The following is a 26,196-nucleotide window of genomic DNA, read 5'->3' on the forward strand; positions in this document are numbered from 1 at the left end:
AGGTCCATGGCATTGAACAGATTTTTTGAGAGATAAAGAGGTTAAAAAAAAAAAAAGAATGATAGATAAGAGAGAAAGCAGGAGGAGAGGGGAGGAAGGGAGGAGGAGAAGGGAGGGAGGGAGGAGGAGAGGAGAGGGGGAGGGGGAGGAAGAGGTAGGAGGAAAGGAGAGGGGAAGGAGGAAGGAGGGAGAGGAGAGTGGAAGGGAGGGGGAGCAGGGGGGGAGAGGGAGAGAAGAAGAGGGGGGAGAGGGAGGGAGCGAAGAAGAGGAGAGGGAGGGAGGAAGAAGGAGAGGAGAGGGGGAGGGAGAGGAGGGGAGGAGAAGGGAGAGGAAGAGGTGGGAGGAAGAGAGGGAGAAGGGAAACAGGGACAGACAGTGAGGAAAATGGGTGGGGAGAAGGTGGATGGTATTACTTCCTTAGACAAAGACAGGTCTCAGGCTCTCTCCAGGCTGGCGTCCTGGGCGCGCATAGAAATAAGCACCCCGCACAAGTGAGGTGTAGTTAGCAATGCAGTTCATTTTTATTAGTTATAAATAAAGTACAAAAAATCCACCAAAAGTGAATCTAAGCATTTACACAATTCCTAATGTCTCCGCCTTTTCATTGATGCACTATTGCTTTAATATTCATAATAAATATTCTTCTAGCTTTCTGCTATAAAATAGTCTATGTAGCAAAATGTTGCACAGCACAACAGAACGGAACGGCAGGAGGGTTACAAAAAAGGACAATCAACACTGAGGATAATCCTTTCACTTACCAGGGGCAACCAGATTACCCCATGGGCCTGGTGCGGCTGGCTCCAGAGCTGGGAAACAGCCACAGCCAAGGCCAGGGCGGGGCTCAGAAGGGGGAAGGGTGGGGGGAGGGGAGGTGGGGGCACAGGCCAGCCAGGGCAAAGGGCCCCTTCCCACTCTGACCCCACAGAGCAGCATAAGGCATGTCCGTCCAGGAGTCCTGCCAAGGGGGGCAGTGTCTGCCAGGTCTGGCAGTGTGGTGGTCGTGCGCCCTGGTGGGCGACCCCACAGGCCATCTTCAAGGAAAGCAGGAGAACAAGGCTCCAGGGCAGAGGCAGAGAGGGAAGCTGGGCGGGCAGCAGGCAGGAAGCCCAAGGAACAGGACCCATAGTCCAGCTGGAGCAAAGTTGGGGCTTGGGGACCCTTCAAGGCCCGGCCACTTCCTGCAAGCCTGGGCCGGCATTGTGGCGAGTCTGGGCCTCCGCCTCCTCCCCCATCAGCACCATCCCAGGGGCCTCATGTGGAGGATGGACTTCTCCACCAGGCAAAGGCAGTGATGTCAAGAGGCGAGAGGGAAGGATGAGCCAGAAAGGAAGGGAAGGAGGACAGGAGGGAGGAGACAAACATGCAGAGAGCACAGGAGTGGTCCTCCCTCTCCTGGCTAGGTTTCAGCCGGCCCAGAGGCCTCTTCTGGGGACAAGGGCCTCCTCTCTCTCTTTTTTGGCTCAAAGACGTCTGGGCTCAGGGCATTGCCAGCCTTTGAGACCAGCGCTTCCCCAAACCCTCCCCCAGCATTCCTTCTCAGGAGCACTGAGACCATAGGGCCCTGCCCATCCTCCACAGCAGGCCCTCCCCTCAGCCCACAGCCACCAAGGAGCAAAGGCGGAGGGTGAAGGAGGAGAAGACCTGGGAGGAGAGACCGGGAGTCCCGAATCCGTGTCCCAGGGCTCTGCTCAACAACAAAGACTCCAAGAGAGGACAGGTTGGAGTGGCAATCACAAACACCACACTTGGGGGCTGATATTCTGCCTACCCCGCCCCCACAACTAACAACACATGGATTTCAGCTCGCTCTGCAAAGGCCCACCGAGGCTTGTGAAAGCACGTGTCCTGCGTCCAGGGTGTGTCTGCCCATCCCGCTGCCCTGTCTCCCTCAGGAGGCCCTCCTTCTCTCTGTCCCTCCATCCTTTCTCCTCCCGTTCCTTCTCTCCTGGAAGGGTGAGAAAGCACAGCGTGGTGCCCCCCCTTCTGTGTCATTGTCTCTCTGGATCTGAGGGACCCTAGACACCCTCCCCTTCGCCTCCCTTTGCCCTGCCCAGAACACAAAGACTCAGGGAGGCCAAATGACTTGCTCAAGGTCACAGGGAAGTTTGCAATAGAGCTGGTCCGAGAACCCAAGCCTCCTGACCCCCCCAGTCCAGGGCTCTTTCTAATAAATCAGGCTTTTTGGCTCTCAGATGCTCCTGCCGGGAATGTCTGAGGGGCTCAGTTCTGGAACCAGAGAGATCTGGAGCCCAGGTGGAGAGAGTGACCCCGAGTGCCCCCTGGCTCTTGCTGGGAGAGAACAGGTGGGGTGGGCCCAGGTGGTGGGAAGGGTAAGGGAAGAAAGGAAAACAGGTTAATGATGGGGGTTGGGGAGGGGGCCGGGGTAGCAAGTGAAAGGATTAGCCCAGTCTGCTGACGAGTGCAAATTATATTTATATATGTGCTAAATACAGTCACTATATTGGAGTTTTTCACTAGGTCACAGCATACAGAATCAAGGTTTGCATTTCGTATGGAATGTACCCAAAGAGGCCAGCACCACAGTAGGACAGCTTGCAATCACACACCCTGATAGTCTGGACGAAATAAAGTTCGCGGAATTTTATTTAAATTTTTTTTTGTGTTCATAGTTGTCATCGTACCAATGCATGCAAAGCATTCCACTCCCAGAAACAACGCCAAAATGAGGTAATAGGAGTAATAAAAAAAATTAGTATCCCTTCTAAATAAATAAATTATAATTAAAAATGCAAAACAACTATAAAAATAATTAAATAAGAACCCACGATATCTACAAGTTAGTCATAAATTATGATTGTTAAATATAAGGCATTTAAACTCACAAAACCCTGTAAACTAGCAACGTGCCATGTTTTTTGTTTTTTGTGTTTTTTTTTTCATTTTTGTTTTTCTATCAGCTGAAATCGCTCTAGCATTTGCTCTACGCGCAGGAGATGAAACACGACAGGGGGACCTGACAAACGTTGCTACAGCCCCACGCGGGGAGTGTTTGCCCCGCCAGGAGGCGGGGGGGCTTGGGGGATTTCTTCAGGAAAAAAAGAAAAAGATCTGGTGCTTTTTCTTCACCACTGAAAAAACTGTGCTTGTTCATTAGGCGTAAAGAGTTGAGAATACTTGCAGGGAGGCTGGGGACGTCTGCAGAAGAGGAGCTTGAGTCCTGCCACGGCTGCTGGGCCAGGGTCCCAGGGCCCAGGGGTCCCGGCAGGGGAGGAGCCCCGCACCCGGCCTCTGCCCGCGCCAGCCGCCCGTGGTGTTGGTTTCGCGGATTGGCGTCCTTGGCGACCCGCGGCGGCCAGGGCTGCGCTGCGGCTGGGAGGCCCAACTTGAATCCTGGGGTGGCTCTCGCCCCAGAAGGCACTCATGCGTCTCAGTCAAGAAAGGGTCTGAGTCCCTTGAGTTGAGCAGTAGGAGGACTACCGGGGGTCTCCCCTCCCGGAGGTGGTGGGTACAAGATGCGGAGGCCTGAGCCTGCCTGTTCGTCATCTTCCCAGGCTCCCCGACAAGGGAGAGGGGGGCTTTGAGGGCGCAGAAGCACAGACCCCTCTCCCATGTTCTCACCCAGAGAGCTGTCCGCCTAAGGAGCCTGGAGCTGGCAGGAGCCTGAGTCCTCGTGCCCTCCTGTGCCCACCTACAGGGTACAAGGGCCCCAGAGAGATGGGGAGGGGAGGGGGGCTTCGGGATCCACCCCCCAAAGTCCCAAAGTCGGTGGCTGACCTCTCCCCTCTGGGCGCTCCCCACCCGAGTCAGTGCCTAATGTTAGCCTGGGGCACTCAGAGCCTGCTCGGAACAGGGAGGAGGAGGGAGGGGACTGCGCCCCATTCTCAGTCTCTGAGACAGATGTTGGTGCCCAGAGGACGTTGTTTTCAACAGCTCGGTAGGCACGCGGCCCTACCACTTGACAGATGGGTTGATGGCAGGGAGGATCAGAGAATGTGAGTGTTGGAAGGAAATTTAGCAAGCATCCAATCCAACCTCCTTGCGTTACAGCTGGGGAAACTGAGGCCCAGGAGCATGGCATGCTTTGTCATTAAAAAGCCAAGACTAGAACCCACACCCCAGCTCTTGCGCCATCTGGTTCCACACTGACTCGCTCTACTTGCCAGCCTCAGAGAGCACAAGAGCCCCAGACGGAGAGGGGAGTGACCTTCCCGAGACCACCCTGGCTACCCCCAGGTCACAGCAGGCTGGGGAGAATTCCCTACCTCCTGTGGCTACTGGTAACTAGTTCTCCCCGAAATCCTGACTCGGACGCACTTTCTACACCGGTGGGTTCTCCAGCCGTGGAGACACGGTTCACACACCAGAACCGCGAAACTGGACAATGTAACGCGCTTTGCTGTTAACCCCGCATCAGCAAGTCACCATTTTTGTGCTATTGTATGCGTCTTGGCTCCTCAGCTAAAGTGTAAGCTCCTGGAGGCGGGGATATTGTCCTCTCTCCCAGCACCGAGCAGGCACTCAGGAAAGATTTTATAGAACACCAGAGTATGGGTGCTGGAAGAGGCCTCGGTCTGAGTAAGCTCCTCGAGTAACGCTCCCACCGGAAGCCAGCCACATCCCCCATGCTGTGCCTGCAGGTGTTCAGAAGAGCCACGCCTCCGCCTGACAGCTCTGGTTGTGCTAGAAGGTTCTATCTCAAGCCAAAATCTGCCTCTCAGTCCTTTTTACCGTTGGTGCTGGATGTACCCTTTGTAGCAGCAGCGCAGACTCAGTCTCCTAAACCTTACAGAATTTCTTCACATATGGGATAAGTATCCTGTCCTCCTTAGTCTTCTCTTACTGATATGAGGGCATTGATATGGGGGAAGGGAGAGGAGAAGGGGAGGTTTTGAGAGAAGTGCAAATAAGGGAGGGTGAGGGGCAAAGGAAGGGAGCAGAATTCCAGCTGGGCTGGGGTTTTTCACCCCAGTGAAGTTTCTTCACCCCACTGAAGAAAACTGGGGTGGGGTTGGAATTTGGTGGATTTTCCCATCTCCTTTCTTCTGTCCTCCCATCTCTCTGCTTCCTTTGAGGTTCAAGAAAAATTGTGGGGTGGTGCAGACACCTTGTGTGGTGTCCCTTGGAGCCTCCAGGTCTGTCTCTGCCACCACCCCCGTACCTAAACCCCAAGGAGGCTCTCAGGATGGAGCATGAATTTGTGGGGTGGATAGTGTCAATCCTCACAACATCCGGGTGAGGTAGAAGAGGTGGCAATGGGGATGCACTGTCACTTGTCTCCCCTCTAAGGAGAAGGAAAATGAGGCACAGAGAAAGAGAGGGACTTGCCCATGGTGATCAAAGAGTCAGAGAAGGAGCCAGATACTAGGGACATGGGGCCTCCCAAACCCAGCCAACACAGTTCTCAGGACCAGGGCCATCTCTGAGGGACTCCATTGGGATCTGAGATACCCCAAAAGAAGCTGAAGGCCCTCCTCCAGGTCCACGGTGTTTGACCCCAGCCCCTGAGTGCTAGCCGAGCGCACCTTGGCCAAGGCCAAGCGTCCACCACCTATGCTATCATATCTTCAGCATGCAGTTAATTTTTTGCATAGGGAGGCAGTGGCCAAATTGCCTCTTTGTGACAGGGTTTCAGCACAGCCAAAAGGAAGAAGGTGGCATGAGCAGGGACACCCTGGCTCTGAGGAGCTCGGGGGCAGCTCTAGCTGAAGGCTGCCCCTCCCCACTTCCATGCAGAACCAGGCAAACGGCTGGAACGAAGCAGATGGGCCCTGGAACAGGGGAGCCCTCCCTCAAGACCAAATCTCCCCTTCCCCCACCCAAACTCTGCCCTCCTCACCCGGCTGAGCCCCTCAGGGGCCCACCTAAGCCCCCCCTCTGCTCCTTTTCCAGTCCTCCCCTTCCCCAGATGCTCCCCTTCCACACTCCATGCACTGTAAACATGAGAAAAACAAAAGCAAAGGAAACAACAAAACCGAAAACAAAACAAGAACCCCCCCTCCCGCCTCCCAACCTGGGTGAAAAAAAAAAATCATCCTTTTTCACCAGGAACAGGATTTGGCTTTTTTTTTTTTCACTTTTGATTCCTTTTTCCTTTTTTTCTCGTAAAGACGGGAAGATTTGGGCTGTCGTTGGTTGGTTCAGTCAGGCACCAAAACAAGGAACTCAATGAGAAATATTTGGTGCGAATTCGTAATAGCGACATGTCCACCACAAGATGACTAGAGCACCACACACGACATTTTTCTTAAGCTAGCATGCTCCGGCTGCCATCCACAGAAATAGCTAGAGACCCCTACGTGGTTTCTACGTGGTCGAGAGGTATATATACAATCCTTCGAAGGACAGGATTGAGGGGCCTGTCTATCAGCTAGGACCTTCCAGTTCACATCCAGATTCTCTGCAGCGTGGGCCCCCCCTTCCCACCCCTGCTCCGGGCACGGCCAGCTCCCTCCCGCGCAGCGAGGTGGATGGGGGCAGTCACCGTTCTGGATGGGGGGGTCCTCCCCCCACCCCTCCTTTCCCTCAGACACTGATACCGCCAACTCCTCTTTCCACAAAATGTGCTTGCAGGCTTTTCCTCTACATCAAATGGCTCAGAAGGCAAAGTTTGGCTGCAAGGGCTATGGCCGTGGGGGGACCTGGTGAAGGAAAATGGGGCGTCCACTGGCTAATTCTTCCCTCAGCTGTCGGCTCCCAGTTGTGTCTCAATGTCCACTCGGCAGATGGGACATTTCTTGCTCATGGCGAGCCACTGGTCCACACACAGTTGGTGAAAGAGATGCATACAGGGTAGGCGCCTGGAAGAGAAGGGACGGTCAGAGGACTGGTGGAAAGGGAGGGGTCCTGGGTGGGCCAGGGGCGGCGCAATACTGGCTATCACAGGCCACAGGCCGGGGGCGGGGGGGGAGGGGTGGAGGACCCACACCGGTACCACGGGCCGAAGAGGATCTTGGGAGCCCTGACCCGGAGTGAGGCTGTGGCTGGGATGGGAAGTCATGACAGGGAGGAGCACCCCACGGCCCTCCTCCTCCAGGAAGTCCTTTCAGACCAGCCTGAAACAAAGCCTTGACTTTGTCTTAGACCCATCCAGGCCAAATATCACTCCGTTTTCTTATACTTTGTGTCTACCAGCCCATGTCATAAACATCACACATCTAGAACATTCCATACTCCACCTTCCTAGAACCACCACATAGCACACTATGGCACACTTAGCCCACACATGCACAAGAGGACAAGCACCGTATCCCTGACACAGCACATGACTGATCACTAATACCTGCAGGGTGAAGGGAGGGGGAATAGAAGAGGCGGGTCTCCTACCTCACATCTTCTCCATCTTCCAGCATAGACAGACAAATTGTGCATTTCTCATCTGTGTCTGACTCCTCCCCCTCTTCCTTCTTGCCCTTGCCATCCTGGGGTCTTCGCTGTGAGAAGCAGAGGAAGAGCATTAGTTCCCTGAAGCAGCTCACCTTGTGACCACCATCTTTCAACCACAGCCTCTCCCTCCCTAATCTGTGAGTCAGTGTCTTTCTAAGTTCTTAAGGAATCCCCAGACTTGTGTGCTCATCCCAGACCCTTTCCCTGGCCTCCTCCCCAAATCTTCCTCTTTGCCTCAGGATACAGTGGTGTTACCCTGGTTGAGAGGTACAGAGTTTGGAAAGGAATTGGGTGCCTAATGAATCAATCCATGGCAAAACTTTGGCTTGTGCATAAACAGCCCTTCCCCTTCCTATTCCCCTCATATTGTCCACTCCTCCTTATGTCCTTTCCTACCTAGATCCCTGGCTTCAGGCTTCTGCCTCCACGTTCAGGTCCAGCATGCTTCATCCATCCATCCACTCATCCATTTACTCATCTACCCATCCATTCATCCACTCACCCACCCTCCATCCACCCAATGTCTCACCCACCCACCCATCTACCCTTCCACCCATCCATCCATATATCCGTCCATACATACATGCATACATCCACCCAGCCTCCCGTCCATCTGCTCATCCACCCATCCATTTACCCACTCAGCCTCCAACCACCCAACCTTCTATCTACCCATCTACCCTTCCATTCATCTACCCATCTACCCTTCCTTCCTCCCTCATTCCCTCCCTTCCCCCTCCCTCCCTCCCACCCTTCCTCCCTCCCTCCCTTCCTTCCTTCTTTCCTTCCCTTTTTCCCTCCTTCCTTTCTCTCTTTCACTCCACTAAGGTCTACTCATCTATTCATTTACTACTAGATGAAGGCACAATTCCTCAACTCCTATAATTTGTACCATACTGTTACTGTATATTGTTGGATCTCTTCCTATCCAGAAAATTCCTTTAAGTTAGGCACTGGCTCCAACATGAGTTTGGACATCATGCTGTCACTCTGTTTATACTTGTCGACTTTTGTTCGACAGTTTAAAAATCCATAAAAATTATTTGAAAATCATTAACTGCTATGTAGAAAGTTCCAAGTCTTAGCTGGTGTGGACCACGGTTCACCTTTCCTTGGGTATTGTTTCACACTTGGCCAAGCAGAAGGTGCATCATCAGTGCTTTAAAAATATTCTGGGGAGGAAGGAATCTAATCAGTGAATGAAATCAGCCCACCTTTCTTGTCCCCATCTCCAAGCTGTGCATTGAAACAGTCTGATAATATCCATGGGAAGGAAACTAGCCCTTCTGTCCCCTCTCCAGAGAGAAGCAGACTTAAAGGTCATTTTGCCAAGAGAAAAATTTGAAGAGTCACAAGGTTAAAAAAAAAAACCCACAAAAACCACCCACAGAATGACTATGACCTTGGAGCCGGGTCTAGATGCTAGGTTTCCCCACTCCGGTCCCTGGTCCTAAGCTCTGGAGTTCCTTAGTCTGATGTGGTCACTGGAGTATTATAGCCTCACTGGAACATAAAAGAAAATCTGTGCTTTCTGTTCTCAGCCTCCCTGGGTCCTAGACACCCCAACCGCAAACTATGGGATGGCTACTGCAATAAGTGTCCTCTTGTCTAGAAACCAGAAAATCAGAATTACATCCATAGTCCCATATAATCATCATGGCTTTTGAGTTTGAATGGAGTCATGATGGTCTGCCTGCCTAACAGCCCAGCTGTGTTTCTGGGAAGAGTGTCCTTTCAGTTGGTCCTTCAAGAAAAGGAATGTTCTATAAAAGATACTAATAAGACTCACTACTTGCCTATTTTCTATTGTTATTTTCCCACCATTATTAATGATTTCCTTTTTATAGTTGATGATTTCAAATGAATAGTCTTAGCTTGTTCCACTATGTTTAATCTATATTTCTTTTTTTAAGATTTGTTTATTTGAGAGAGAGGGAGAGAGAAAGAGAGAGAGTAGGGGGAGGGGCAGGGAGAGAGAGGGAGGGAGAGTCTTAAGCAGACTCTACGCTGAGCATGGAACCCACCTCGGGGCTCAATCTCATGACCCTGAGATCACAACCTGAGCCAAAACCACAAGTGGGATGTTTAACCGACTGTGCCACCCAGGCATCCCTAATCTATATTTCTTTAATTATTGTCTCTTTTCAAATCTTATCCTATTTCCTCTTTTGTATCTTTAATCTTTTAGGTCTTCTGGGTTTTGTCTTCTCATTATCTACGTAACTTTTATTTTAACGTAACTCTTCTCAGCATGTATTTCATATTTATTTTACCCCTTCAGCCCGTACCTTTTTGTCCTCATTCACACTCCCTTTCACGTCACTGTTATTGGTTTTCATTCTGTATGTTGTTTTCATATCTTTGCCTAATTCTTATTTTTTATATTTGTCTACATGACTATATTTCCTTTGTATTTTTTATTCTTTTATCATTGCTACTGTAAAAACTTTTTTATTTGGTATTATTTGACTCTCAGTTTAAATTTTTGAAGTTTTTTCACATTTTATGTATTTATCATTTTGTTTATTTATCAGTTCATATTTTTAATTCTTATTTCTTTCTTACAATATTTTATTCCCCCAATTTTCCCTTTATTCTCATCGTCTTTACCTCAACCCTTTATGTCATGGAATTGGTCCATGTTCCCTTTCCATTCTCAGTCTGTGTTCTCTCCCTGTCTCTTCACGGCCTGTGGCCATGAGGGCCGGTGCGGCATGTGGCCCTGGCAAGAGTGAGCACACCCTGATCAGAGAAGTGGAGACTGCTCTGGGCTCTTGAACACGCCACTCATCCCCTTCCATGTTCTCCTCCAAGAGCCTAAAGGTCTCCCTGCAGAGAATGATCATCTTCCATTTGCTGATGATGCCCTTAGTTACTGAAATACTGTCAGTTCCTCTAGGAACACACTACCCATATAGGACACATTGCAGATAATAAATGTTGGTTGAAATCACTTATGGTTGAATCCAATGCCTCTGTGAGGAGCTGCACAGACCAAGATTCATGGTCTTTGAATTGCTATCATGGGCATCGGTGCAAGCCTAGAACAAGTGAGCCCTATATCAAGGTGAGAGCAATTCACCATCCCTGATCACTCACCAGATACCAGGCACTGTGTTAAGCTGTTATACACATTGTCCCACTGAATCCCAGGAGTACCCCTTGCGGTTGTTACTAACACGTCATTCCTATCTTACATTAAAAAGGACAGGGAAGGGGCCAGAAAAGCCAAGTTGTCCAGAGCTACACAGCTATCAGTGGTGGTTATGGAATGAATGTCTGTGCCTCCCACCCCCAAATTCATATGTTGATGCCCTACCCCCCCAATGTGATGGGATTAGGAGACGGGGCCTCTGGAAACTAATTAGGTTTAGATGAGGTCACGAAGACAGAGCCCCTATGATGGGATTAGTGCCCCTATAAGAAGAGGAAATGATACCAGAGCTTCCCCTCTCTGCTCTGTGAAGATACAGCAAGAATGGAGCCAGCTACAAGTCAGGAAGAGAGTCCTCCCCAAGAACCAAATCTACCAGTTCCTTGACCTTGAACTTCCCAGCCCTGAGAACTGTGAGAAATCAATGTCTGCCGTTTAAGCCCCCCCAGCAGATGGTGCTTTGTTACAGCAGCCCAAACAAAGACAGTAGTAACACCGAAACAAACACTGGCCCTATCTGACTTCAACACTTAGTGCTCACAACCATCATGCCCTAGTGCCTCGTGAGGCAGTGAAGATGGGCTCTGGCTTGACCTGAACAAGCATTTTCCCATGCCAAGTCTCTCAGCCCTTGCCAAGCTTTTAATTCTTAGTTGTTTTCACAGCAGAATTATTTTGTAGAGCAATTTTAGCTGGCATTATAATTGAGCAAAAAATACAGTCCATTCCCATGTCCCTCCCCCACTCAACACACATACATGGTTTGACCTGTTATTAACATCTTGCCTTAGGGATACACTGTTATTAACTGAAGAGTTTACATTAGGGTTCATTCTTCCTGCTGTAGTGTTCTATGGGTTTTGACAAATACACATGTCATGTGTCCACCATTGGAGTGGCATATAGTAGTTTCACTAAAAATAGCCTGTGATCCACCCATTCACTCATCTATCCCTCCCCCCAAAGCCCCTGGCAACAAGGGGTCTTTTCACTGTCTAGTTTTACCTTTTCCAGAATACTATATGGTTGGAATCATACAGCATGCAGCCTTTTGGGGTTAGCTTCTCTCACTTAGTAATATGCATTTAAGGTTCTCTAATGTCTTTCCATGGCTCATTTTTTAAAAAATCACGGAATAATAGTCCATTGTACGGATGCACCACCGTTGTTTATCCACTCACTTCTTGAATGACATCTTGGTTGCTTCCAAATTTTTTATTTATTTGAATTTTAAAGTGTTTTTAAAATCAGATTCCTGGGTTCTAATTCTCCTGCACATTCCTGAGCAATAACCCTGGAGAGTCTACCTCTACAGGCTTCAGGTGGAGCCTTGAATGTGTGGCTTTAAAAGCTCCCCAGGTGATCCTGATAGTCAATGAGGATTGCAAACCCCAGCTGTGAAGCCTTAGTTGGCCATTTGTCCCCATGTGGGATTGGACTTGGATTTCTTTTCTAAACCATATCTTAGCCTTTGCTGCAGGTGCTCCCTTTGCCCACCTCATTCAGATACAAGCATTCATATACCTGTACACCCACCTAACACACACCCACTCACAAATCCACATGCACACACACACCCAGCCCTCCCCCTTATGATGAGAGGCACCCCCATCTCCCCTCCTGGTCGCACCTGACAGAGACAAGGGAGAAGGCCCTTGGAAAGCATCATAGCTTCAGAGCATCTAACCACAACACCTCAGCTATGCAGGCTGACCTGCTAGCAGACTCACCTTCTTGTATTTGTGGGGGAAGGTGAACCTCTCAATGGTGTTCTGTACAGCTCCCCGGGTCACATTTCCCAACCTATCCTCAAGCTGCAGCAGCTCCTGCAAAGAGAAAAATGTGACATGTGCACTCTGCATGCACTAACTCTTTCTCTCTCTCTCTCTCTCTCACACACACACACTCACACTCGCACGTGCACGCGACAAGAAGGAAGGGCACTGAAAGATGCTAGCAGGAAGTATTCACATAACCATCGAGAAGAACTTGTCTGGTACTGAAAGACCCCAACAACTTTACCTGCTCTCTCTTTTTCTCTCTCTTACTCTCAACCCTGAAGCTCCCGGCAACCTCCCATGCCCTACCCACCAGCGGGAGAAAGGGAGAGGGGACCATGAACCATAATGGCGTCTCCACCAACCCAGCCGGAGCCAGAGAGCGGGGCGGGCGTACCTCGTAGCTCTCCCGCACTGCGGAGGTGTGTCTGCTGGGGTTCAGTCCCTGGAGAGCAAGGAAGTGAAGCTGAGGGTAAGGGTAGTTTCGGATTTCATGGACGACCTGTTGGGGAGAAAATGCCTTGGATGGGATCCAGGCTGCACACACCCCGCATCCGACGACTCCCCCCATAACCCGCCAATCTGCACACCCCGGAGATTCTTCAGGCAGAGGTGCTCTCTCTCCTGCTCCTACATCCTCCTCTCCTCGTCAAGAACGAAGCCTGTGCCAGACCAGCCCCAGAAAAAATAACAAAATCAATGAAGTAAATATAAATTAGTAAATACTTATACTATATACTAATATAATTAGTAAGCCGACTAAGCTGATTGGGCATCTATTTCAAGGCAGGCACTGTCTAAGCACTTCACGTGACTAATCGAATGATCTCATTTGATCCAGAATGTAGGTGCAATTACTACCCCTATTTTACGATAGGGGAAATGGGCACAAATGGATAAAGTCAGTGCCTAAGTTATGCAACCAACTGGCAGCCCTCGACTTCAAACCCAGGTGGCTGGGTGGCCGCGGGCCATTTCCTTCCCCTCTGCTCTGTATGGCCTCAGACAGTGTCTCAGGCGGTCAAGAGTGTGGGCCACGTCCTATCTAGGTGGGGCTAGCGAGAGCACAAAACTTAAGCACAAACGACTCAGTAATCAAGGTAAATAATATTTTAATGCAATATTTTTTTTTAAATCAAAATTAATGTAAAAAGTCCATAATGAACAAAACAACAAAATTTTAAATGAAAGACAGGAGGTGATCCTGGACCAGCATGGCCCTGCCCCACTCACCTTACCCTGGCCCCAGCTATGAGTCGGAGGGGCCAGGTTTCCATCACAGCTCCTCTACCTACTCACTGCATGAGCTCTGTTACTTAACCTCTCTATGCCTCAGTTTGCCCATCTGCAAAACAGGGATGAATACCCTTTTGTGTAAGGTTGTGGGTAATTCGCTTAAAGTGCTTAGCACAGGGGCTGCCACGCATGAAGTGCTCGATAAATGTTAGCTTTTTCTCTTAGGAGACGGTGCTTCATGACACCAACCATAGAACCTCAGAGCGGACAAGGGCTTCAGAGATTACTCATCCCAACCTGTACCAACAAGGAGACTGAGGAACGGAGTGGTTAATGAAAGAGACAAGGGCTGGAGGGGGGAAGTGTGCGGGGGGCTGGCAACATGAGCAAGGTGTCTGGAGATGAGATTTCGCCATCAGTCCGTTGCTGCTTTAATGGCATGTCTCACCTTTGCTCTGCGGAGCTTGCCACCCCAGGGACTGGAAGGCCCCCAGAGCCAACCTGCCCGCTTCGGCAATCACAGCGCCCTGCAGTGACAAAGGCTGGCCCCTGGCAGAAAGCAGAACTGGGTCGGCAGGCCAGGCCCAAGGGCCACCTCTGGGGGCTCCTCTGTCCCTCACGCCAGCCCTTGCCAGCCCCGTGAGAAGGACGAGGCAGGCCTCTTCATCCCAACTGACAGATAAGTAAAATCAAGGCCCAGGGAGGTGCTGACCCCAAGAAATTAAATGAAGTCCATAATGAACTACCATAAGGGACTACCCTGCCTGTTGTTAGCCCTGAGCCTCTTCCCCACAGACCACAGCCCACCAAGTACCCCTTTCCCTCCTCCTGTGCCCCACTCCGTCCCGCCCACAGTACTGGCTTTAGTCCGGCGGATCAAGCCAGAGTGGGAACAGGAGCAGGGAGGGGCAGACAGCGTGACAGCAGGACACAGGGGAGCGGCTGGCCTTAGCCCACCGCCAACACCCACAGGCAGCAAGGGGGTCCGGTTCCCGGCAGAGCCCTTGACTCACCATCTGCGTGGAGGAGGAGTTTCTGGGAAAGTGGTGCATTCGAGGAGTCGCTAGGTAATGCTGATAGTGCTGAGGGATGGGCCGCACCTGGAACTGGGCAGGGCTCAAGCCGGCGTCCACACTGAGATCCCTGCGGGGACAAGGCCACAGTGAACCACAGGGTGGTGTGATTCAGCCATCTGGTTACAGGAGGGACCTCAGACCTCGAGCCCAGGGACAAGACTCGGAGTCATAAACCACTGGAGCTAAAAGGGACTCTGCATCACCTACCCCTTGCCTTCTCTTTAAAGTGAAGAAAACAGAGACTCAGGGGAGGAAAGGGGTCTGCCAGATCTGAAGGGGCTCATTAAACTTCTTAAAATGAGTGCACCAAAGGTCCCTCCCAAGACAAAGCCCATCCCTGAGAGAAACGCTGAAAGAATCCAAATAGAGCTGCTCAGGGATACGAAGCAAAGGGAAGACAAGTCAGGTGGAGGGGGAGCGGGGAGCAGAGGCCATATTTGTGCCACTGTGAGAAAACCACTGAAGAGGGACCCCTGTAGCCGTGAGGCTGGAAAGGCTATCCTGGACCCCTGCCCCCCACTCCTACAAGGACAGGAAAACTCACTTCACATAAAAAAAGTAACCAGTCATTGCAACTGAAAAGGAACCAGGGCTCCTGGGGAAATGGCCAATGTCAGGTCTGGGGCAGAAAACGTGCAAAATGACTTGAAACCTCTTTTTATAACTGAAAGCAAGGAAGTTATCAAGTTATCGTGTCAAGAGGATTCAGGAACCGTCCTGAAGAGGTTCCCACTGGCCAGAGCTTGGACAAGGGGCATGTCAGCGAGCATAATTACAGCAGATGGAAACCCATCGAGCAGGTTCAGATCCATGAGAGGGAAATGACGCTAAAGTAAACTGGTCCCTTCGAAGGCTGTTAGGGAGTCCACGCTCCATTTTGAAAACTAGTAAAGAAAGAGAAAGAATCCAACATTTATCCTGCCTTTCCACTGTGAACTGTACCGAGGGCAGCCAAATGGTTGATGAAGGGACATTTCTCGTTATAAAAGCTTTCTAGCTAATAAACAAGTAGGGAATGAGGGAGTTATCGACCAGCTCCCTGCATCCCCGGAAGAAATAAAGGCTCCTGGCCAAGATCACCCATCGCTGTTAGCACCACCGAAGGAGGGACAACCAGCTTTCTGCTGGAAGAACACGCCCCTTTTCAGTATTTTTGCCAAGAAATGGTAAGAGTTGAATGTGCTCAACCCTTGATCTAAGTGCCAGAGCCCAGGGAACAGAGAAAAACAGGGACATCTCAAGGGACACACCAGAGCACAACCAGCAAAATCCAGAGGAGGGGGGAAAATTGCCCAGAAAAAGCAGCCCAAATTTCTTCAACAAATACATCCAAAGAAAAAAAACCATGAGGGGGCATTTAAGGAATTTCTGTTTCCAGATGTGATGTGTGTATATGTGTGTGTGTGTGTATGTGTGTGTATGTGTACATACGTGTATGTGGGGGCATGGTCTCAATGCACAGTTTTTTCACAATCGTGTCTAAATATCAAGCTAAACTTTATTTTCCACTCACTATCATGGCACGGCCTGATAGTGACGCACACACTGAAGTGAAGCGTGCTGTGGTCTGGTTGCTACATAGACCCTGACATTCTTCCCGGGGAGCTGTGTGTGTGTGTGTGTGTGTGTGTGTGTGTGTGTAACATAAAACGATGTATACATAGTCCTGTACTTCCTGACTATATTAGCCCGAAGCCCTGGAGTAACTCCTCACGAGTCCATCATTTGGGAAATGAGCTACAAACTCTTGGATCCAATTGGAAGCAAACTTAGAAACCCACTAATCCAGCCCCTGGGTGTCCCAGGTCCCTCTGAGGCTTGAAGAGTGGCTGTGCCTTACCCAGGGTCCCCGGCTAGCTAGTTAGGGCCACCTGGGTTCTAAGCCCTTCCTGGGCTCATTCTATGGACCTGCCTCAGGGAAAGATGTTCCATGGGGTCCCCCCAGGTGGCAGATGCTCTGACTCTCAGCGTTTACCCCCAGCAGTCTCAGGGGTCCCAGCAAATTCAAAGCAGCAAAGAGACATTCAGGGAATTCTACCAAAAGCAAAGTCCCAAGGACCTTGGAACAGAGTCACTCTGACTACAAGAACGCTAATTGCAGGACCAATGGCAACTTGACACTCGGATGAGTGGGATGACCTGCCCAGGTTGACGCTGGGTGGGCTCTGGGATACCCCTCTTATCGTCTCACCAGAAAATTCCTTCCTAAACCCAGGGTCCCTGAAAAGGGGATGCTCATCACACCTAAAAGAAGCCAGGGTTGGGACTTGCCTGGGACACAGCGGCGCCTGCAGAAGCAACGTCTCCCACCTTTCGCTGTTGCCCCAGACTGGCAGAACCTGGCTGAGTTTGCAAAGGGTCATAGAAACACCCTATAGCCCTAAGACCACAGGGTCAACCCAGAATGGTGTCCCAGAGATTTCCTGTGGGTCTCGTCTCAATGCACAATTTTTTGTCAGTTATGTATAAATATCAAGCTAACCTTTATTTTCCATTCACTGTCAACGGCCTTGAAGCGTGCGTGGTCTGGTTGCTACACAGACCCTCACATTCTTCCCGGGACTTAAGTGCTGGCACCGTCTCGCAGGGGAATGTGGAGGCATGGCAGAGGCCGAGCTGCCTGCCGGGGAAGGACAGGAGGAGGCTCTTGTCCTCCACCCACCCTCGCACAGGTCCTAGGTGTCCCTGGGGGGCTCTGCTTGGCCAGGGCGAGGGCTGGGTGGTGGGGTGGGGTACAGCTGGAAGTAGGAAGCCGGGAGTGAGTCAGAGAAGGAGCGTGATGATGACAGAGACATTGGAGCTCAAGGTCAGGGTCGAGTTATCAGGAATGGACCAAAAAGGGGACATATTTGGGATTGCTCCCACAAGGCCTGGTGCCTCCACACACTCCCAGGCCAAGATGCCCAGCCAAGAGAAGGTGGCCTGGGTAGGGTTCAAATATCCTAAAGTAAGATGGACAGGCCAGGCAGAAAACGCCCAGGTGAACCCAGGTGTGACTCAGGGCAGGAGACTCCCCTCATCCCCTGCTGAGGCCTCTTAGGGTCTCAGTCTTTGTGTTTCTCAGGGAGACAGAGGTCAGGAGGGCAGAGGGAGTGAAGAGCAGAAGGATGGTAGATCTGGCTAAAGCGAGCAAGCCGGAGAGGCTCGCACCTGAGCTGCTCCCGACACGTCCCCAGGACAATGCTCGCCACTCACCCATGTCACCTTCCCGGTCCCACTTGCCATGCTGGCTCCCCCATGTTTGTTCAAATCACTCAGTGTGTGCTGAATTGAACTAAATTGAATGGACTTGACTGCTGAGGGACAGAATTCAATCCAAACTGCAATTAAATCTTCCTGATTTGAATCTGCTAATTAGAAAAAGCCTGGGCTGGAGTTGGCCGCCGTGTCGCCTCTCTTTTGAGGAAGTGTTCAATTTCACAGAGCGTCCCTCAGAACCAGCAGAGGGCTGGGAGACATGGAAACACTTTAGAACAATGATTTCCTGCCCCTGGAAGCACCTTTCACATGTAGTCAACCAGAACTCAGCAGCTTTTGAACCATGCCTGGATGCCCAGTCTGCCTGACTGATGGCTGGAAAGCGACACAGTGCACGTCTGGTTTTTTAAAAATACAGGCCCTGCCTCTCCATAGAAGTTTTTGTTTGTTCTTACATTCTTTAAAACAACAACAACAACACTGTTGACCTCAAAGTTGCAAGGCCAGCCAGAAGAATTCCTGGGTACCCCTCACCCAGATTCCCCATGCATTAATGTTTTACTATTTTGCTGCGTTTTTAGTTCCTTCTCTTTTTCTCTCTCCACGAATACTTACAACAGCTACACACACACGTCTCCTGGAGTTTTTTTCTGAACTATTTAAAAATAAGTGGCAGGCATGATGCCCTCTAAACCTAAATGCCTCGGCGAACCGCACACCTTTCTCAAGTGTTTGGGCATTTGCATTGCGCCCTAGCTTAGGTCAGCCAAGTCCTGAGCTAGAACCAGAGAGCCAGGTGGGACGGAGGACCCAAAACCAAGCAACACTGCATCCCAAGGCAACAAAGACCTCTGTCCCAAGGGCAAGAGATTGTAAAAGACAGGGACTTGGCGCCTACAGAGATGCCACGGCAGAGCCTTCGATCTCTCTCCCCAGCTTCTGTCCCCAGGCCTTACCCCCAACCCTGCTGGCTCTGCCTCCACAAGCCTGTGTTTGGTCTTGCTTGCTCTTCTCTGTGGATCCCTCAAGGCCCACCCCTCCAGGAAGCTTTGCCTGACTAGCTAGCTCCTGAGACTCCTTTCTGCCTGCCTCCTAGAAACCACTGGTTTCCAGCCCTCATTGACCTTGGGAAATGTTTTGTATCTCTGTCCCCTCCTCCCCTGCAGGACCACGAGCACAGAGCCCCAGGCTGGGCACACGATGCTATCCAGCCACATCCTGAGCTAATCACCGAAACCAGGTCGAGTGGGGGCCATGTGGCCTTGAGGGTGACTGGGGGCACAGGCAAAGACTGGAGCTTAAAGATGAGGCCTCCTGCACCGTCAAAGTGAAGGAAATGGGGACTCCATGGACCAGGCAAGACCCCCCTCCTCCCCTCCCTCCCTTGCTTAGGGACTCCAGAGACTCACCAGTCAGTACCCTCAGCCAAATACCTGGGCTGAGGCGTCTGGAGTTGGTGGCCGAAGTCGAAGCTGGGGTGGAGGCGGTGGGGATGGACAGACACGCGCTCCTGACTCCGCCTGCATGGGAAGAGAAGAAGGGTCCACGGGGTCAGGGCTGCCCCGGGCTGGGCCAGCCCCCAGGAGCACTGAGCAGCCCCAGCCAGCCTGAGCCTACAGCCTACAGAGCCATGGGCTTTGCCCTTCTTCCCAAATTCCAAGGACAGTTCCCAGCTGGCAGCAGCCGGTAACTCAAACATTGCCCACGACACTGAGGCCCCTCCCTCGGTGTGTCCACTGCCGGCCTCCCGTCCCACCCAAACTCCCTCGCCTGCTCTGCTCCTTCTCCTACTTCTTCCCTCTGAATTTCATGGGCTGTCTCCAGGGCACAGAGATGTGCCTCCTGCAGGCTGTCCCACACCTGTGCACCCCTCTGCTCCTGCCACACCCTTCCCCTCTCCTCTGCCCTTCTCCACACTCTTCCCAGCTTTCATGGCCCCGGTCAAAGCCACCGCCTGCAGGAGGGCCTCCCTGCACACTGTAGGCACGGTGACCTGGCCTCCCTCTGACCTGCTACAACATTCACCTTTGCCCCCGGCACCCCAACCCCCACAGTCACGGATGCTTAGAGCCTTCGAGATCATCAGGTCCAGCAGTCCTCAGTGTGCTCCAGGCACCCCTGGGGGTCCCCCAGACTCCCGTATGGGGTTCGTGAGGTCAAACCTATTTTCGCAATAGTACTAGGACGTTATTTGCTTTTTTACTCTCATTCTCTCACAAGTGAATGGTGAAGTTTTCTAGAAACTACATGTGATTCTGCAACAGATTAAATGCAGAAGCAGACAAGAGAACACAGTTGTCTTCTATTAAGCCAGGCATTAAAGAGATTTGCAAATATGTAAAAAAAAAAAAAAAGCCCCTCTTCCCACTCTGTGTGTGTGTGTGTGTGTGTGTGTGTATATATATATATATATATCTTCTTTTCAAAAAAGATATTATTGGTGTTAATATATGAGTTTGTTATTGTATTTTTAAATGAAATAATAAATGTTTTAAATTTTTCAGTTTTAATTTCCAACATGGTAAGTATCAGTAGTCATAACCCATGTAAACAGAAGGTTGTGTAATCCTCGATAATTTTTAAGAGTGTGAAGGGTCCTAAGGCAAAAACGTTTGAGAAGCACTGGTGTAATCTCATTCTAACAGCTGAGGCTCAGAGAGGTAAAGTGACTTGCCCAGAGTCCCACAGCTTCTTCAGACCTAGTATTATCTAATTTGTTTCGTAGCTGGTCCCCCCAACCAGACCATGGGCTCTCTGACGGCAGGGCAGAAGCAGCTGTGGCCTTTGGTGTCCTCTAGGGAACTTAGGTGTTAGAATCAGGTGATCATGAAGCTCGAGGGGACTTGAGGGATCCCATTCCCCTCACCGTGCAGAAGTCCGCCGTGAGCACTACAAACCCCCAGTTACCCAGTCGGTCCCTGCACCTGGGTGGTGTGACAAGGACACACACTGGCTACAGAGGGAACCCGCGTCGCGTCCAGGTGGCCTTCACTGTCTGAAACGAATGCCTCTAACTGGTGCAAAAGCCGCCTCCCGCCAGGAATCCCACGTGGTGACTGCCCACCAGCCCGGGGAACCAAGTGTCCCGCCCGAGGCCGCGCCCCGGCCCCGCCCACCTCGGGTGCGAGACGAGCCTGCGGTGCTGGGCTTCCAGGAGCTGCTGCTGCAGGAGGTATTGCTGGTGCAGGGCCTGAGGTAGGAAGGAGGGACCTGTGACGTCCTGGAACTGCAGGGTGGGCAGCGGAGTCAGTGACTGGTGCAGGGTGCCGCTGTGCTGGTGGGCCGGGGCCATGTGGGCGCTGAGGCCCGGCTGCGACTGCACGGGGTGGGCCAGGGGGAAGTCGGGTGCCAGCTGCTGCGGCTGCGGGGGGCCCAGGTGGAAGTGGCGGCAGGAGGTAGCGTGAGGATGCTGAGACCTTTGAAAAGGGGCACCTGGAGAGGCAAGGACAGAGAAGACTCGTGAGGCCCCGCCCTGCGCCCCTCCCCTGCCGAGGGGACGCCCTGCGCGGGTGGAAGTGGCGGCCGGCATGGGAACACGGCGATGTCATCGCTTTCAGGTGCACGTGGCCGTCCTCACCGCTGCCAGGTAGAGGCTCTGGGCTGTATGTGCTGGAGGGGGGAGGAGTGTTCCCAGCAGCGAGCAGAGAAGCCACCAGCATCCTTTTAAAAACCAACACACTTGTTAAGGGAGTTGTAAGGCACCTGAAGGCAGTTTGGCTTTCCCGAATTAGACTCCTCCCGTGCAACCTCAGCCCCACTGCCTGTTTTAATAGATGACACCTAGAGAACACGCCGTCCGCCCTCGCCAAGGACCCAGCCCATAGGGAGCCCTAATTTCCAGAGACATAACAACGCGACGTTTTTTTTTTTTTATGCAGTTTTGTGGAAAAGACTAATCCAAAAAAGTTATTTTTATTTAAATAAAAATTAAATAATCTGTTACGATGTTATAATTCATTTAAAAGCAATCACTTCCAGGAATAAGCTGGGTTCAGGGTACGTTTAATCTAGTCTCCTCGACTTTTCTAAATAAAATTGACCTTGACGACAGGAAAGCCTTACAAACTCTCGGTGAGGAATGATCCAGCCCTTGCCAGGGTGGTCTTTTACTAAGTAAGGCAAGAGGACTTGGCACTTCAGAACCGTTTACAGGGGCTTCCTGCTACGCGTGGCAGGTTCAACATGTATCTGCTCCTTTCAGCCCCCGCTGAAATGAGAGCAAAGGAATCAAGAGAAGAGAAATAGATAAGGACAAAGAGAACAGAAATGACACACACAGGCAACAGATGTCAACAGATTTTTGGAAGATGGAAAGCAAAGGGAAGAATTAGCAGAACTGAGAAACCGGAAATCCAGCCTTTACCGAAGGGGCGGTCAAGTGGACAGATCTTGCCACCCTTCCTGGAAAGGTCAGGAATTGGAGGTGTTGGCTACTTTGGAAGGCAGGAGAGAGGGACACTGACTACAAGTCTGTATGAGGACCAGTTCTGTCTGGGGCTTCTCCCCTTTCCCATGGAGGCACTGACTGCCTACCCCTCCTTCACCCTGACATTCTGTANGGAAACTGGGCCAGACAGCCTCCAATAGAGGCCAGCAGGTGTGCAGCACCATGCTCAAGCAGGGGGCACCCCCTCTGCCACCAGGTTCTGAAAGCACCATCACCCAGCACATTGGACACTGGTCCCAGAAAGAGCTCTACAGATCGTTCTGGTTGGGAGTGCCCCAGTAAAATGGTTGGGTCCCCAATCAGCCACTCGGTAATGAAGCCCATAAATGAAAAAGTCCACACACACACACACACACACACACACACACACACTCACGCAATTTCTGAACAGCTTTTAGTGACCTACTCTTCATTATGAACAGATAGCCCAAGGGTAACCAGTCTCTAAGGAAGATTACAGGGTGAAAAGAGAGAGAATGTATCCAATTTTAAAAAGAAAAGAAAAGGAACTCAGAGGAACAGAAGTAATGCAAGGACCAGGAAAAAAAACTTCAAAACACTATAATTAATATCCTCCGAGAAATAAAATGTTGGATCCATGAAACAAGAAGCATTTTTAAGAGGAGCTAAGAGAAAACAAGAGAGAGAGCCCTTGGAAATTAAAAGCAGAAGGGTCAGAAGATAAAGCTGGGGAACTTTCCCAGGAAGCAGAACGAGAAAATCAAGAGACAGTAAGTAGGAGAAAACAGATATAAGCATAGATGGATAGGTCAGAAGTTTCCATACATAACTAGTGAGAGAGAAAAGGTGGAGGAAACAATGGGGAGGACATCAATGAAAAATATTACAAAACGTATTTCCCAGAACTGATGGTCTGAGTTTCTCTGAGTGCCTAGCAAAAAAGATAGAAGAACCCCACACTGAAGCACCTGTAAAATGTCCAAATTGTAGGAGCAAAGATGATTCTAACACCTTCCGGAGAGAAAGCAAACAGGGGCCTCACAAAGGGTCAGGAGGCAAAATAGCATGAGATTTTCCAAGAGCAACGTTGGAAGCATGGAAACAGTGGAGCAACTGCCTTCACGATACTGAGGGGAGAAAAAGATTTCCATCTAGGACTCTATGCCCAGCCGAACTATTGATCGATCAAGTGTGAGGATAGAATAAAGACATTTTCAAACATACAGGGTCTCAAAAATATCAACCTTCTCGGCACCCTTTCTCAGACACAAACCAAGAAAGAGGAGCAAAAACTAGGGGCTAGTACCTGAAAGAGCTGGGCTCTCCCGAGCTGGGAAGGAGCTCCAGCCCGGTGTCAGAGGGAAGCAGGGGGCAGGTGCTCCAAGGGGTTGTCTTGGAGGCAGGGATGGAAACGATAGGATTACCAAGAGATTTAGCCACATAAACGTAGTATCTGAGCGAATTTCGCAGTCTGATAGAGAATTTGGTGAGAACCTGTACAAATGTCATAAAAAGCAAGGCAGCCAAAAGGTAAGATAAAATAAGAAGCAGTTATTACCTCCAAGAAAAGAAAAGGTTGTGCAAGAAAGTGCAATTACTATGCACAACTTGNNTCAGCAGTGAACAGTATTTATATATGAATAATAAAATGAACATTAATAAACTATTAGAACAGAAGAGGACGCTTCTCTCTTAGTAAGAAGAAAATATATAATGTCAAAATTGAAAAATCAACAAATAGCGTTATAAGAATTTATTTAGAAATTTACTTGGTAATGTATGTATTTCAGGAAGTAAATACCCGAAGAAGAGTGGCGTGAGTTGAGTTTTGGCTACAGGGGAGGGCAAGGGGCAGACACATGACTACGTGTATCTTGTATACTGATGCCTTTCAACTTTGTAGACGATGTGCATGTCATTGACAGATTTTTTAAAATAACTATTTACAAATCCAAATGAAAATAAAAAGAATTTCTGACTGCCCTCACATGAGCCAGAAAAGAATTTTCTAGAAGGGTAATTTCTACCAACATTCTGGGTAAGTAGGGCCCCTCTGCCAGTTGAATTCTGGCTTTGTTGAATCCTGGGGCTGTGGCCTGAGCAAGCTGGTGCTAGATTCCCCCTTCTCCCTCACTCTACCCTCTGTTGTCATGCCTGACCATCAAAAGAGAAGAAGGCCAAGGTGACGGAAAGGGGCAAGAAGAGGGAAGGATGGCTGTTGAGAGATAATGATAAGAAGTGAGGATGCCTGGGTGGCTCAGTCAATTAAGCGTCCGACTGTTGGTTTCGGCTCAGGTCAAGAGATCGAGCCCTGCGTCTTGGGCTCCCCATTCTGCACGGAGTCTGCTGGTCCCTCTCCCTCTGCTCCTCCCCTTCTCACCCATTCGTAAATAAATAAATAAACAAACAAACAAATAAATAAAATCTTAAAAGAAGTGAAAGACAGTCATGACTATGGAGAAAGGGAATTGCACAAAAAGAGTATATTGTAAAGACTCTAATCCAGCCTTGTCCAAAAGAATGATAAGGTAAGCCACTGTGTGGAGCTTAACATTTGCTGGTAGAGAAGCCACCCTTCAAAGAGGTAAACAGATGCAGGTGAGCTTAATTTTAATAGTATATGTTACATAGGTGGATATATCCAAAGTGTTAGTATTTCAACAAGTACTCGAGACAAGAAGAAATGATTGCGGTAGTTTCCGTCGTTTCTTATTGTGGACCAAGTCTTCGGAATGCAGTGGAGATTTTGCACTTAATGCATTTCAGTTCCGACGAGCCCCACCTTCCAAGAGCTCAACTGCCTCCCGTGGTCGGTGCCTTTCCCGTCGGACAGTACAGCTGTAAAGGAGGAAAGCCAACTCTGTACACAGCGCAAAGCGCGTTAGCCAAGTTCCCTAACTGGTCCGTCTTCCAGTGGGGAGCTCCCCATGGCTCCCAGGCGAGAGGCACACCCCCCAGCCGGGTAGGAAGCTCCGGCCTCCTGATCCCCGCTACCTCCACCAAGCTCGCCCCCAGCCACCAAGCTCGCCCCCAGCCATCCACGTCGGTCAACTCAACGTTCCAGACGCACCACACACTTTCCCACGGAGGGGCCTTTGCTCACACCTCACCGGCTGCCTTCCCCGTCTTTAAAGGTCACCTCTCGGCTCTTCCAAAAATGCCTCCCCTGCCCGCCAGCCTCCTCTGAGCTCCTGGAGAACGCCCTGTCTGTACCACTCATTTGGCACCTGGCAGGGGCTACCTTGAGCTGTTTCTTCACACTCACCACCCCCAGCTGGCTGAGCTTCGTGTCTTACTGTTTCTGGATCCCCACGCACCTCTCTGGGAGCTGGCGTTCGGTGAAGAGCTGCTGACTGACTGTCGGGGGGTCTGAGGGAGAAACAGTGGCTCAGGAGACTGGCTGCACTGAGACAGGCTGATGGCAGACTGGTTTGAAATCCAGAGGGAATAAGAATGGCAGGAAGGACCCGGGTGAGCTCTGGGTTTGAAAGCTGCGGCTTGGCGAGGACCTGGGAAGAGGACTGACTGACTGCCGCAGCCCGGAGGGGCTGTGCTCCCTGCCACCTGGACCCTCCGGTCGGTGCCCTGGGAAGTGAGAGCAGGCGCCTCTCTCCGGGATGGGCAACAAGAGAAAGGGGAATCAAAATGTCTATTTGTCCCCTATTTCAGGCAGTTTCTACCCTGCAAAGACCCTTTGGCTTCCCGTTCTGGGACTTTGGGCCCCTCTCCCCATCATCTCCATCCCCGGTGTATTCTCAGTCTCAGTGTCCCTGCTCAGAAGGGAATTGAAGCCAAGAGACAGCCATTCAGGGACCCTGGGCTCTCCTCAATCCTATGCCATGTAGGGGACTGTGAAAGTAGCAGAAATAGCTATTCTATCTGGTCTCTAAGACCAGAGCAGTGAAGTTCTCAGCATAGAATATCTGGGCCCATGACAAGCCAATGATCAGTGACGTCTGAACAGCACGTACATCCCAAAATGCCCCCATCAAAAGACAA

At 50.7% G+C, this 26,196-nt stretch overlaps 1 protein-coding gene across 1 annotated transcript in view; it reads right to left on the bottom strand.

The window, feature by feature from the left end:
* Nucleotides 1-6,588: 6,588 nt before the first annotated feature.
* The window catches only part of RNF165 (ring finger protein 165), a 96,505-nt gene continuing 76,897 nt past the window's right edge, over nucleotides 6,589-26,196 (bottom strand). The window contains exons 2-8 of the mRNA XM_040632550.1: nucleotides 20,906-21,221; nucleotides 19,199-19,309; nucleotides 14,529-14,658; nucleotides 12,677-12,781; nucleotides 12,232-12,327; nucleotides 7,288-7,394; nucleotides 6,589-6,761 (exon numbers count right to left, since the gene is read on the bottom strand). Coding sequence (XP_040488484.1) covers nucleotides 6,644-6,761; nucleotides 7,288-7,394; nucleotides 12,232-12,327; nucleotides 12,677-12,781; nucleotides 14,529-14,658; nucleotides 19,199-19,309; nucleotides 20,906-21,221 — 983 coding nt within the window. The 3' untranslated portion in view covers nucleotides 6,589-6,643. The remainder of the gene's footprint in view (nucleotides 6,762-7,287; nucleotides 7,395-12,231; nucleotides 12,328-12,676; nucleotides 12,782-14,528; nucleotides 14,659-19,198; nucleotides 19,310-20,905; nucleotides 21,222-26,196) is intronic.

This window comes from Ursus maritimus, unplaced genomic scaffold (assembly GCF_017311325.1).
Source record: "Ursus maritimus isolate PB19 unplaced genomic scaffold, ASM1731132v1 scaffold_18, whole genome shotgun sequence".
Classification (NCBI taxonomy): domain Eukaryota; kingdom Metazoa; phylum Chordata; class Mammalia; order Carnivora; family Ursidae; genus Ursus; species Ursus maritimus.